This window comes from Acanthopagrus latus, chromosome 2 (assembly GCF_904848185.1).
Source record: "Acanthopagrus latus isolate v.2019 chromosome 2, fAcaLat1.1, whole genome shotgun sequence".
Taxonomy (NCBI): Eukaryota; Metazoa; Chordata; class Actinopteri; order Spariformes; family Sparidae; genus Acanthopagrus; species Acanthopagrus latus.
In genome coordinates this window covers 12846111-12860159 of record NC_051040.1, presented here as the reverse complement: position 1 = coordinate 12860159, position 14049 = coordinate 12846111, and the positions used below count along the sequence as shown (strand labels likewise).

General features: G+C 42.9%; 1 protein-coding gene across 3 annotated transcripts in view; it reads left to right on the top strand.

The window, feature by feature from the left end:
• LOC119030874 (collagen alpha-1(XXVI) chain) overlaps positions 1-14049 on the top strand; it is a 30071-nt gene that overhangs the window by 10156 nt on the left and 5866 nt on the right. Inside the window, exons 4-8 of one of the 3 annotated variants that reach the window (XM_037118825.1) lie at positions 7716-7777; positions 7903-8029; positions 9552-9650; positions 9755-9883; positions 13959-14042. In XM_037118825.1, coding sequence (XP_036974720.1) covers positions 7716-7777; positions 7903-8029; positions 9552-9650; positions 9755-9883; positions 13959-14042 — 501 coding nt within the window. Of the gene's footprint in view, positions 1-7715; positions 7778-7902; positions 8030-9542; positions 9651-9754; positions 9884-13958; positions 14043-14049 lie in introns of all 3 variants that reach the window. The other 2 variants (XM_037118814.1, XM_037118806.1) reach the window with 2 other exon arrangements.

Sequence of the window (14049 nt, the reverse complement as noted above, 5' to 3'; positions counted from 1 at the left end):
TAGTGAGTGAGAGAGTTTGTGACAGTCGGACTGTGTGTGTGTGTGTGTGTGTGTGTAGGTCTGTCGATGCATGTTTGTCTGTGTGTGTTTGTGTGGGTGTGTGTTCTGTGCCAGCTGTTCTCCGTGCCAGCAATAGCTGACCACTTGCTGGCTGGGGCCGACACACAACAGGCTCCTGGGACGCAGCCAGCTCTTGGAGGCCGACTGTGTGTCTGCACGCACACACATACACGCACACAGACACATGCACACACAAACACACAGAGCTTACAGACTGGGCACACACTTGTCTGTGTGTCTTGGGAATGTGACAGCGACTCTTAAGATGGTCCAAGAAGATGTTTCAATACATCATCCTTCTGTCCAGCTCACGCACACAGACAGAGCGAGTGTGTAGTGACTGTCCCCAGCTGTGTGCGTCATGGTTTGTTTTGTGGTTGTCTCTCTCTCTATGTGTGTGTGTGTGTATGTGTGTGTGTGTGTGTGTGTGTGTGTGTGCAAACCTGCAGGAAACGGAGGGATTTCTTTCATCTATATCCAGGTCTAATGTAGGAAATGTTGCCGCCTCACACAGACGATGCCCACAGTCTAACTTACATTCTCGCCAAAATATCCAATCTTGTTCTGCAGATCAGAACAATAATGGAAGCGATGATTCATTGAAGCTTTGAAGGTCTGTGTTTTTTGCAGTTTACCGAGATGAAATATGGTGTTTGTTTTGGTTCCTCTGATGTTCAAATGAAGATTTATCCTCCAAGTTTCAAATCTTATTTACTCTCATTGTTCGGGAGCTTGATCAAGTCTCCTCTAGCTTCAGAGTTCACAAAACGTCAGCTTTGCTTCTGCTTCATGTGGTGGCCCTGCGAGTCAAAACATTTTAGAAAACGCACCAATTCCCCCCCCAAAAAAAACATGCCCAAAAGAACAACAACATTTTGGAAAACACAACATGCTACAAAACACACAAGCATTTTGGAAAACGCAACAACAATATTTTAGAAAACGCAATATTTCGGAAAACAAAACACCATTTCCAAATACACAGCGACACTTTAGGAAAACACAACATTTCAGAAAACACGCCGTCGTTTTGGAGAACACAAACATGACAGTTTTCCAGATGACACAGCAACATTTGTACAAAGCACAGCAACATTTCAGTTTATTTACCCTAATTTTGGTTATGCTTTGTACCAATGTTGTGTTTTGTGAAATGTTGTCGTGTTTTGACCCTGAAGGCAGCCGTAGTATCATCTTATTTAAGGACATATCATTCAAAATAAAATTGAAATATCCTGTGTCTTTGGTGACATTTTCACTCGTTCTTGTCTTCTGTACTGACAACAGGCTCGACTCATTTTCTGTGAACCTCGAATATTATCGGACAAGATTCAGAACCTGAAAAACGTCTCGAACATAACAATCTTTCCTTCGCTTCCCTTTGGAGCAGAAACTGTTCCCAATTCTCTCTGTTTATTTGGCTTCCCACTAAAGACAACACGATTCTGAATCTTTCCCATGAGCTGAGCGCAATCCAAGAAAAATAACCCTGTCTTATGTTGCCATGGTGTAATTATGGATCCAAACAGACTCTATAGCTGCGGTCCCGTTCTAAACATCAGCTCGAGCACAGCGGAAGTTTGGTTTTCTAAACCAACATAATTAAATTCCAACTGCAGGGACGGAAATCCCGCCCCACCACCTTTAGAGAAAAAAAAAAGAACAGTTGTTTTGCTCTGCTTCACATTTATGGTAGATTGACTGTAGTCATTGTCCTGGTGTTTTCCTGTGGTATGCCTTTATGACATAATAAGATATGGCTGCTGTTATTTCTGGCTCTCAGCGGACATGAAATGAAGATCGGACAGGTTAGCTCGTTAGCAGCGACGAGTAGAACTTGTGTGGCTTTACTTTGGTGTCGGAGGAGGAGAAAGCCATCGTGGAGCAGGCAGCTTGTGGAGTGACCACACAGCAAAGCAGCTACAAGACATGATGCGTTTTGAGTGAAAGTACGACACAGTCACCATCACTCTCTGCACCTTTACTTGACTTCTCCGAAGGTTTTATGAGAGGGTAGGATAAAAAAGGCTGAACTTAGCACTTTGAGCCCAACGCTTGTGGCTGTATCGCAATTCAGGGGCTTCATCGTCCCATTTAGCAACGGTTGAAGGACGGGCCTGCCGCAGAGGGCTGGTTGATAAAACAATAACAATATTTATTGCGATGGACACGTGATCAATATCAATAGAATAGAATGTTAGATAATTTCACTGAACTCCGTTAAAAAGAAAGAAAAAAAAAACAGTAAGAAAACCCTGATCCAGAACCGTAAGGCATCCTGGGGGATGTAGTCAGAGGAAGGGCTTTAGCCTCTCGACCTCTCCCAGCCCAGCTAAGCAAGATTGGTGGCATGAACAAAGTCACTCACTCTTTGGTAACCTAGTAACAGCCTACCTGGGGTTTATCGCCCAGCCCTAGGTGGCAGGCTCTTTGGTAGCCTGGTAACAACCTTTTGAGTGATGTGCACAGTAGCACTTTCATGTTTCGCCATTGTGCCTAATGACTGCTTTAACAAAAAGAACAGCGTGGAGTGAAAGGAGAAAATGAGTGCCACAGCACGAGAGCAAATTGTGGACAAAAGAGGAGGACAGGCCATGTCACCAGTTTGGCAGTACTTCGGATATTTTAAGTCCGACAAGAGTCAGACCGATGTTGTCTGCAAACTATGCATGGTCGTCGTCTCTACCAAGTCTGGCAATATAACACATTTATTTTACCACCTCAGCCGAGTACCAGGTCTAATGTAGGAAATGTTGCCGCCTCACACAGACGATGCCCACAGTCTAACTTACACTCTCGCCAAAATATCCAATCTTGTTCTGCAGATCAGAACAATAATGGAAGCGATGATTCATTGAAGCGGTCTGTGTCTTTTGCAGTTTACTGAGATGAAATATGGTGTTTGTTTTGGTTCCTCTGATGTTCAAATGAAGATTCATCCTCCAAGTTTCAAATCTTATTTATTCTCACTGTTCGGGAGCTTGATCTAGTCTCCTCTAACCTCAGAGTTCACAAAATGTTGGCTTCGCTTCTGCTTCATGTGGTGGCCCTGCGAGTCAAAACATTTTAGAAAACACAACAACAATTCCAAAAAAAAAAAACATACCCAAAAGAACAACAACATTTTGGAAAACACAACATGCTACAAAACACACAAGCGTTTTGGAAAATGCAACAACAATATTTTAGAAAACGCAATATTTCGGAAAAACAAAACACCATTTCCAAATACACAGCAACACTTTAGGAAAACACAACATTTCAGAAAACACGCCGTCGTTTTGGAGAACACAAACATGACAGTTTTCCAGACGACACAACAACATTTGTACAAAGCACAGCAACATTTCATTTTATTTGCCCTAATTGTGGTCATGCTTTGTACAAATGTGTTTTATGAAATGTTGTCGTGTTTTGACCCTCAGGGCAGCCATAGTATCATCTTATTTAAGGACATGTCATACAAAATAAAACTGAAATATCCTGTGTCTGTTCATTTTCACTTGACAGCCTACCTGTGTTTTATCGCCCAGCCCTAGGTGGCAGGCTCTTTGGTAACCTAGTAACAACCTTTTGAGTGATATGCACAGTAGCACTTTCATGTTTCGCCATTGTGCCTAATGACTGCTTTAACAAAAAGAACAGCGTGGAGTGAAAGGAGAAAATGAGTGCCACAGCACGAGAGCAAATTGTGGACAAAAGAGGAGGACAGGCCATGTCACCAGTTTGGCAGTACTTCGGATATTTTAAGTCCGACAAGAGTCAGACCGATATTGTCTGCAAACTATGCATGGTCGTCGTCTCTACCAAGTCTGGCAATACAACACAATTACTTTACCACCTCAGCCGCTCTCATCTGTTGGAGTACAGCAGTGTCAAACCGCCACAGCCATTGACATCTGCCAGTACAGGTGGAACACCCCACAAGCGGCAACAGACCACCATGGAGAGGTACTCGGCAGCAGTGCCATACGACAAAACATCTAAAGAAATAATGGATTATTTAGTGAAATACTTGCAACAGCTCAGAACAGACAAGTCTGAGAAGTCTGGATACAAGAATCTTATTCACGCGCTTGACCCCACATAAACTCTTATTTCAAATAGGTAATGTTGATGTTGCAATTTTCTTTCTTTCTTTTTCGGGCACGCAAAGAATCTTGGGATATGGGAGTCCACAAATGTTTAGCATGTAGTAGATAGTCATAACCTGACATCACATTCGAGCTTGCCGCTGCTCCACAAGCTTCTGCACTGCAATGCAGTCTTTCATCAGCGTCTCTGAACAAAAGACATTCTTATAAGACAAACTGGCATCCAATACAGTACTTGGAGACAGAAATTGACTTGGAATGTCTTTAGTTTTGTGAGTATGTTGTCACAGACTAATGAAAGTATTGGACCAAGTGACATTTTGACCTATTGTTGGTACCGGATGAAACGCTAGTTAGTTTGTAAATCATGCTGAAGTGGGCAATAATATGTGTACCAAAGATCATACCAACAAATCCAACAGTTGTCAAGACATTTCACTCATTACAAAGGGGAATTTCATGGGGGAACGTACAAATCATCAGCATTCATTCCCTGAGAGCCATGAATATCTGCTCCAACAGTTGTCAAGACATTTCACTAAAGACACAAAAGTGTAAACCTCGTGGTGGCACCAAAGGAAAAGTCAGAGAATCTCCTAAAGCATCGGGATTCATCCTCTTGGAACCAGGAACGTCTGTGCAAAAAGTCATGGCGGTCTGTTAAATAGTTGGACCTCCTAACCGACTGACTGACATTCCCACATCCACACCACTATCGTGACTAAAACCTAAATGCCACCACATCATCATAAAATAACTCTGGAATGTTTCGCAGAGTGATGGACTGTGTATGAGAGAGAGAGAGAGTGTCAGAGGGTGGAGGCTTCCTCTGGGCTGATGATGAATAACTGAGGAGGAGATGAAGGCTCATCAACTCAGCAGTCCTCTCACATTGTGGAGCTCGTGATCGCCCGCAGTCTTCATGTTGTGCTGCGTCCTTGGTGCAGTCAGTCACATTAAACCACTCGTGTGGGGTCATTTTGGCCTCCGTCACTTGAGCAGCTCAGTACTCAGGGTTGATGAATCCTGAGGAATGTGTTTTGGGTTGAGCTGTTGATTGTTGTTTCCGTCTGCGGCTGTGCTCCTGGGCTGGATCCAAGATGTTGAAATGAGGCATTGAAACCACACCCACGCGGTCCGATTCGCTGCAGGACTGGATGGAAATGACTGTAGACATGCAGACACGGCTCAGACGTTCACCCCGTCCTATTTCAGTGAAGCAGAAACCTCAGCGGCTGCCATCAGTGTCCTGTGTGCTGCGGTCAGAGACGACGATTTCTGCAAAGCGGAGACGTTTGGGTCATTTTGTTGTCGGGTTATTTATGAGCACCAGTTGTTCCCCGTTCTAGGTATCCCCGCTATGACCACAATGTGGGTGGGTCCCGTCTGTGGGACTGACAGCTGACATTCCAGACTTCTTATGAGCCATAGACCAGAAGACGGCTCGGATTCAGAACAAATACTGGGTTTTTCTGTCAAACTGTGCTATGCTGTGTTTTGGATGTTGGGTTACAGCTCATGTAAAGGATCCAAAATTGCAGCACAGCGAGGAATGTGTAGGTATCTGCGGCTTGGTGGCAGCTCCACTGGTGTAATTTGTGTTTAGAACAGACTGAAGATAACATAGCATAACAAGAATGTCAACGAGACTCATGCACATAAATATTTCGCTGGTGCTGACAGCAAAAATGAATACAAGCAACCTGGAAAAACAAACAAACCATGCCTTTTTCCCCTCAAGGGTGAACACTGTTTCTGAAAAGGATAGGCCGGGCTTTATTCAATATTTTGGTTATGTAAACAAATCCTATAAAAAGAACAAAAACAACAACACAGTAGCTCTGCTTGATATAAAGCGTTTCACCAGCTCTCAGCTTATTGTTGCTGTCTGACAGCCACATCTGAACGCTCTAATCAGTGTTGTTTTCTGCTGCAGCAGGCTGCTGGTTTCTACCAAACCCTCTGATAAGCTTCCTGCCCACCACCAAACAGCAGTCGCACAAAGTTAGCAAATAGCAGGTGAGCATAGTTGAGCGTGATACAGTTGAAGAGGCAAATATTTTCCTCAGGAGTTGGTAGAGAATAGCTCGGCATCACCAAACCAATTCCCAACTGAACAATGTTTTTTTTTTTTATTTGTGAAAAAGTGTACAAAAAACAAATTGTGAAAAACAAAATTTAATAAACATAAACATTCTGATTTCCAAGAATTGGTATCAGCAAGCACAGACCAAAATGCCTCTGGAACCAATCAGAGCAACAAAAAAGTGAGATGCAGCGCTGTGACAGGGTCTGACACACTGGACTAGGATACACGACTCGAGGCAAAACAGGTTAAATAAGGCAAAAATCTTTACTGGAATCGGGTTCAGCACACAGGAGATCATTCAGCGGAGCAAACAAAGACAAAAAGAACAGGCAGAGGCACAAGGTCAGGAACAAAATCTGGTCAAAACATTTGTCGCGGGAGACAAAGAAGGCGGGGGAGCACACAGAGAGGAAGGGATAACGAGACACAGGTGTAACACGGGACAATCCCAGTGGCGGGAAAACACCCAGAGGCAGGAAGTGATATGAAACCAGAGCAGATGTAGACACCAAAATAAAACAGGAAGCACAAAAGCACGACCCGAGGATAAACGAGACATGGCAACGCTGAGCTGGTTAATGTGAGTAATGTTCATTTTAAAAGAGCAGCGTGAATCATGGCCCGCTGCTTTGTCATCGACTAAACACAACAACGATTGGATTGACTAATCTTCGTGTTCCTCATAATGAAGGGACGAGACGCCCAGGGCAGCAGCGTGGCTCATTAATGTGTTTTTTGATAGTTTTGGAACAGTTTTTGTTTTCCTTGCTGTGGGATTTGGGACAGTAAGGAAAACAAAGACTGTCATGAGACTCGTCCTTTAATGCCGTGAGGACAACCAAGTGCACCCTATGTCAGATTAAAATATTTTGCGTCTTGAAAATGTAAACATTGCAAAATGACAGTGTTTGTACGATGGTGCGTGTTTGTTTGCGTTTTCATGTGCAACACGCAGTTAATAGGGCCGGTGTTCGGAGGAGGATGTGAGTGTGGGCACACTGGCCGTCACTGCGAGTGGGCAGACGGACAAAAAACATGCAGAGTCAGGAGACAAGCAGGTGTGCGCCAGGCTTGTGTGTGTATGTGTTACACAGAGGGAGAGTGTGTGTGTGTGTGTGTGTGTGTGTGTGTGTGTGTGTGTGTGTGTGTGTGTGTGTGTGTGTGTGGGTGTCAGCTAGAGAGGGAATTTCACCAGAGGTCTAATAATATTTATTCAGCGAGTGAGTGACATGATTTAGGGAGGAATTCCTAATAAATTCTTGGGTCTGGTTTGATGGACATTGTTCTTGTGTGTCTTGGCTCGAGCGGCTCGGTGTGAGATAGAGAGATACGTCTGATGGTGCCAGGATGAAAAAAGAAGCAGGGATGAAAGAGACGAGGCAGAGACGGAGAGAAAGACAGATGGAGAAGAAGCAGCACGTATGCCTGCTGTAACGTCTGAACTGAGCTTGTCTTGTGTTTCTTCCTCGCAGAGTGTTTGAACTGCACCAGCTTCACTGACATGAACAGCAGAATACATGCCATCGAATCAAAGGTAAATCCATCCCCACCTGCCCGTTTCCTCCCTACGAATAATATGATTGTAAGCATTTGTACACAGATTATTTTATTCTTCCTACAGAGTAGAGATGAGTCTGACAGTTGCAGGTCTTGTTTCAGATCAAGCTGTTAGAGGAGGGACGTTCCTCCCTGCCGACAGTCAGCAGTTTACCAGAGGGCTCCACGGACAACGAGGTGGACGCACCGCAGCCCACTCCCATTGGACCGCCATCTTACCTCCCACAAGGTGTCCACACATCAAATATGCTTTCAGGAATATGTACAGGAGATTTTAAAAGGCTATCTGATAAAAATATAGATTTATACATTTGTACATTTTAAAGTATGATATATAACATTTCTGCATTAAATATCTATAGATAACCAGTCCATTCTTATGTATTTTGTTAAGTTGTTTTCTTTATATCCCAAATGTTTTGAACTATGTTCAAACTCAGAGAAAAAGCTCATTTTATTCAAGGTACCATCGTTATAACTTCTGGGGAAACATGATATGATGAGCAGAGAGTGAGGCAGCGCGGCGGTGAATGTGCCTCAGCATACAGTGAATTAAACTTCAGTGCGTCGAGGCGTTTGTGAACATTTCTGCCTCTGTTGTGCTGATTGTTCATCAATACAGACGACAAACACTTTGAGTTTAAAAGTTTTAAATGAAAATGAATAGTTCACTGCAATTTAATGGTACAATGATTCAGAATTTTTTTTTTAAATCTCAACAGGCTGATCTGATGCATCTACAGTTATCAGCAGTTAGCTTTTACTCTGGTTATATGCTGCCCCCTATTTGTTTGGAGTATGAATTTCATGAAGACAGCCAATTCGTACATGTAGCACCTTTAAGTCTGGCCTCCAGTCCAACGTTTACATCCTCACTGGCTTCATTGAGCTGGTCCTGCTTGATCCAGGGACATCAAACACAAATGCTGTATTTTTCAACTCAGCTTTATTTATAAAGCACTTTACTCACAATGCATCAATCCAAAATGCTTTACAGCACACAGAGCAAAACAACATAACACATCACAACACAAAAGAAGGAGACAAACACAAGAGAGGACAAGGAGAGGACATAAGAGTGATGATGAAATAATGATAATAAAATGGAAAAAATAATGGCACCAATAATAATTTAATATAATTATTGATAATATATTTCCACCTTATTGTAACATCAGCAGTAATAGAAACAGAGGTAAGGGCACGTAGACATGTAGAGCTGCACTAAAGAGACTTTAGGAGAATTTCCTTGGCTGGAAAGTGTCAGGCAGCACAGGTGCATGATTATATATTTATATATTATATTATATATTTGAAAATATCATGATAGTTTATTTATTCCTCACTCACCATCATCAGTACTTTAGTGAGACACTGAGATGAATCAAGGATGTCAAAGAGATGCTTCAGTAATAACAACAAAGGGACAAATTGAAGAAGCAGAGGCAAAGTTATACTGATTTTTAGTCCCAGTCAAGGGCTGGTGTTTCAAACAAAGCAAATCAATAGTCTCCTTGATGAGACCCTGCTTTGTCTTAAATGCTTACACACCATCGCAGACCTGTCATAAGGACAGTGAACACATCACAGTGCATATGACTCAAATATGCAAAGGCTCAGTACAGAAGTCCAGAGGACGTTCAGGTTCAACCTATGATTTCCCACCTGTATCTTAAAGTAATTTTGGATTGAACGCTTCCTTGAGCTCAACAGCTGACTCTGGCTATCTCTTTGTTTTTTTGGAGTACCAGTAGGCAGAGGACCTCCAGGGCCCATCGGACCACCGGGGCCTCCAGGTTCTGCTGGACCTCCGGGCCTGGCTGGAAGATCAGGCCTCCCTGGACCCGTCGGTAAAATATCATGTTGTGACAGTTGTGCTAAAGGCAGAACAAAAAATCTTGTTTGCTTGTTAAACTGATTAACTGATTGACTGTATTTTGTGTTTGGTGCTCAGGACCAAAGGGGGACAGGGGTGTACCAGGAGAATTGGGTCTCCCTGGCCCTCCTGGTCCACCGGGTCCTCCAGGGCCGAGCTCCTCTCATGCCCGAGAGCGTGGTGACGTTTTTCATGTGAACAATCAAGGTGAGTGAACAAGTCCACTTTCCAAATTCACTCTTTTACAGTAACCGAGGGCTAACTTGTCCCAGATGGCTTCAAATGAGAACATAATAGAAGTAGATCTTATACACATGGTTGAATTCTGACCCAAGAACGATTGTAAAACCATTCGAGCGTTCAGTTTTTCGATGGTCTGAACTGATGCCAAAACCGCAGGTCCATTTTCACAGTTCATCCTACGATGAGTCATGTGCTTTAGTCGTTTCACACACTCTCATATCTCATCTATTATGTCCATCCTATTGTTCTGCGTGCAATCATTGTGTCAGGCAGAAGACGAACCCTGGCCAGGTGGATTTCCATGTATGGAAAATGGGTTTGAAAGGGGCACAGGTGGAGGCTAAAGCATACTGCAGCTGTTACCAAGTGCTTAAGCGAGCAAATTGTGTCGTTAGCTTTTAGCGAAGGACTAAAAAGAGAGTATTGTTTCTTTGCAGCAGAGGGCTGGCTTAGATTTAGTTTAATGGTTTCCGTGTGTTTTCGCTGCTGCTGAGCCACTGTTTACTGCAACCTCTTTTAGCACCACCACCAGCGAGGGAGCCAAATACCGGCACATAAATCATAAGATTAGCTCAGGTGGTTTTGAAGTGAAAAGTATATTATATTTAGACATTTCCACATCAATGCAGCTTCACTCCTTTGACTGCTCTCTACAAATGTCTGTACAATCAAACATGCAAAGAGTGTTAAAGCAACAGATTCCTTTTTGGTGTGAGTTGCCCCCCCTGTAGAGATGTTTTCCTTCTCTTGAACATAAAAGAGCTAGAATGCACTCGGCACGTGGTCCCAGAAAAAATACATTTATAAAAGCTCAACAGCAATGTCTCTTGTCAAGCGTGCATCTACTCGTGGATGTGCGGCTAACTAACCAAGATAACTAACATTACAGCTAAGCCAAGGAGAACAAACATCCTGCTGGGCTCCCGATCGGTAATTTTTCCCATGAATCTCCAAGATTTCGTTGTGATATAAATTAAATGGGGTTTCATCAGTTTCTGTGGTGGATATATGTCAAGGTACCTGGAAACCAAACCCAGAGGCAGAGGTGAGGGCGTGCAAACTACCCTGAGTGTCACTGAGACGTTTTTATTGAGATGTTTATTGTGTACGTTTCAGTGATGAATGCTGAATTATTTGAGTTCCTAATGTTGTTAAAAAGTGGTTAAAATGTAACAAATAAGGTCAAAAGTTTGCTAAGATAATGTATCTAACATCATTTGGTTCATGGAAGGTCTTTATTTAATACAGAATGCTACAGGACAAGTTTAGTTGAGAGCATTATGGGAAATGTTGTGATGCTGCGTGGTGATGTCATTGGTCTGTGGCGTTAGGGTCCAAGAGGCTCACAACATGGTAACTGTTTTATATTTACATATAATGTTATTTTTGTACATTTTCAGTCATTTTATTTTTATGTCGGCATATTTCTGTTGAGCTAACATTTTTCAGACAGCTTATCGTTGCTTGTCACAAAAAGACATAAACCTTTATATCTTTTTTTTACTATTACTATTTTGTTCTAGTTGTCATGGTCTGCTGATGAAATAGAGAGAGGGCAAAAATAAAACTTCAAAAGACATCTGTATGATGCTACAAAGCCCTGCGCTTTGCTCAGTTTGTAGCTGAAAATGGATCAAACAGGTCTCAAGATGAAGATGTACACGTCCAAAATTCACTCCACTTGGTGAAAGACTTTCCAGTTTTTACAATGTAAGTTTAAGATATTGACTTTTGATCGCTTTTCATGTATGCTTTTTGTGTTTATTTTACTGTCAGCTATGAATTTAAGACATCTTGATAATAATTTTGCTTCCACATTGTGTTAATTCTATTGATCTGTGGCGTAGGTTTATATCGGGGCAGGGACATTGGTGATATCTCCCTCATTGTCACAGCCTTATGTTGGCAGTTCTTATATGAAGCTGTTCACAAGTTCTGTGGATTAACTTGAGTGACTTCATCATGATTTCTGAAAAGAGACAGTGCTGTTGACTTTTCAGATATATTTTTTTTTGTGCCATTTATAGTTCCTTTTTAGTCAGGAGAAGGCAGACATTATGGCTGCTATCTCTGAAACTCAGCATCTCACACCATCACATCCGAGTAGATAGATCAAAACTCAAACCAGTTGAGAAAATGATGGAAGAAACCAAAATAAATAGCCCTACAGGTGAGAGGAAACATGTTGACTTTGGGGTGAACTGTCCCTTTAAACATGGAACTAACTTTTTTTTTTTAGTTTGACGTTTTAAAACGATAGAAGAAAAAGTCCTGTGCCGAAGTTCTCTCTCAGCCCTCACCACAGGGAGGCAGCATGACTCTATGCTGTAATCATTACCTCATGAGGACTGCTGGCTCCGATTAAGCTTTTGGCTGAGTCTGCCTGTCTGAGACCGGGACTGTGTCTGCGGGTCTGGAACTATGTAGATTTGGGTCTGTGGGACCATGTAAGCTGAGGGGGGCCAACTGGCTGTAAATCAGGCCTAATTTGTTAGCTGTCAGCACAACAGTCTGCGTTTGGGGGAACAGGCCGAGGCCCAGAGCCAAAATCTGGGCTCGCTCTGAACGAGAGGGAGGGAGATAGTCTGCCACTCATGTGGAGTTTCTCGGGGAGGCAGCCAGGCTCGAGGAGACTGTAACATTAGAAAATTAGTTCCAGAGGGAGATCTGCTCCTTCTAGACCCCTTTTCTGTGGACTGTAGCCATAATGTAACAGCGCTGTCTCAACATGGACTGATTCTGAGCATATGTCGGAGTGGAGAGGAAGTGGAAGTGTGGCTGCAAACAAAATTTATACTTAGCAGCGTGCTTTGAAATAACCTACATGCTGGGAACAAGGCCCCACTTCCACCTCCTGAATGTTTTCTATGAGGAGAGTTCATGTGTAAGCATTTACAACCCCATTAAACGGGACCTGTTTTAGATTGACCAGCTGTTCCCGTCGATCACACTGGATTTAATCCGGCTGTTGACTGCTGTGGTCACCCGTGATGTCTTAACTCTGCTCTTAGGTTGAAATAAGGATCCTGCTCCCTGCAGTCTAAGCTGCTTGAGATCCCAATAGCGTTAGTTTATGGATAGATACAGCCAACGACTATTTCAAAAGCATACTGGAAAATATAAACACATGCCCTAGATGGAAACAAGATTTAGTGTCTTGTCTCCACGTTGCGTGTGTCTTTCAGATGCATCATGAGTGACCGCTTCTGGTTAAATTCACCTCCTCTCTGATTAGACTATATCTTTGATGAAACTGTGCTCGCCACTGAACAATTAAAAAGTAATCTGACCCATAAAATTAACTCTTTTGGATGTTTGTTGAGTTGAGTGCAGAGTTCAATAGGTGCTTTCACACTACACTACATGGTCACATGCATCTGTGGTCACCCTGTGAGTGTGACTTCAGCTAACACGTCCTAGTGTGACCTTGTTGTTGGTGCATTCAGATCACCCATGATGCACCTCAGTGCCAAGAGTGAACCAAGTGTGCATTTTTGTTCGGGTTGAGACAAAAGGGAGTAGCTTAAAGAGACGGGAGCTAAAACAGAGGGTGAATACAGAGCTGCAGCACTGGACAGAACGGGACAACACATGTGTTTGAGCATTAAAGCATGTAAAGCTAGTCTAGAGGTAACCCTAAATGAAGTTATGAACCTGAAAATGTGCAGAATATGTCTCCTTTAATTCTTTAAAGGTACACTATGCAACCTTATCACAGGCCTATAAACAAGGCGATAGAGCTCTTGATTGATGGAACAGCAGTCTGCCAAATGAGTTTTAGATGTACTTATTATATGTATTTGTAAACATGAGAGAAAAACAAGCTTGTATTGTGAGTCACGAAGCTCAGTCGTCTGCACTCCTCTTTAAGAGTCATACATGTCGATATAAAGATATGAGGAAGTAAAGTGCAACTTGACCTCTTTGTGCAGAGGATCACAACCACAAGGTGGTAATTCTAGTTCCCGGTCTGTCACTCCTCTCCATTACCTTGTGCAAAGTTTAAATTACACCTTTTGTCTGGTCTTCTGTTTCACAGAGGATATCCCCGATCATTCAGCTCTCCCTGCTCCTCAGATCGTGGTCGGGCCTCCTGGTCCAACCGGTCCTATCGGTCCCTCAGGTAGGAA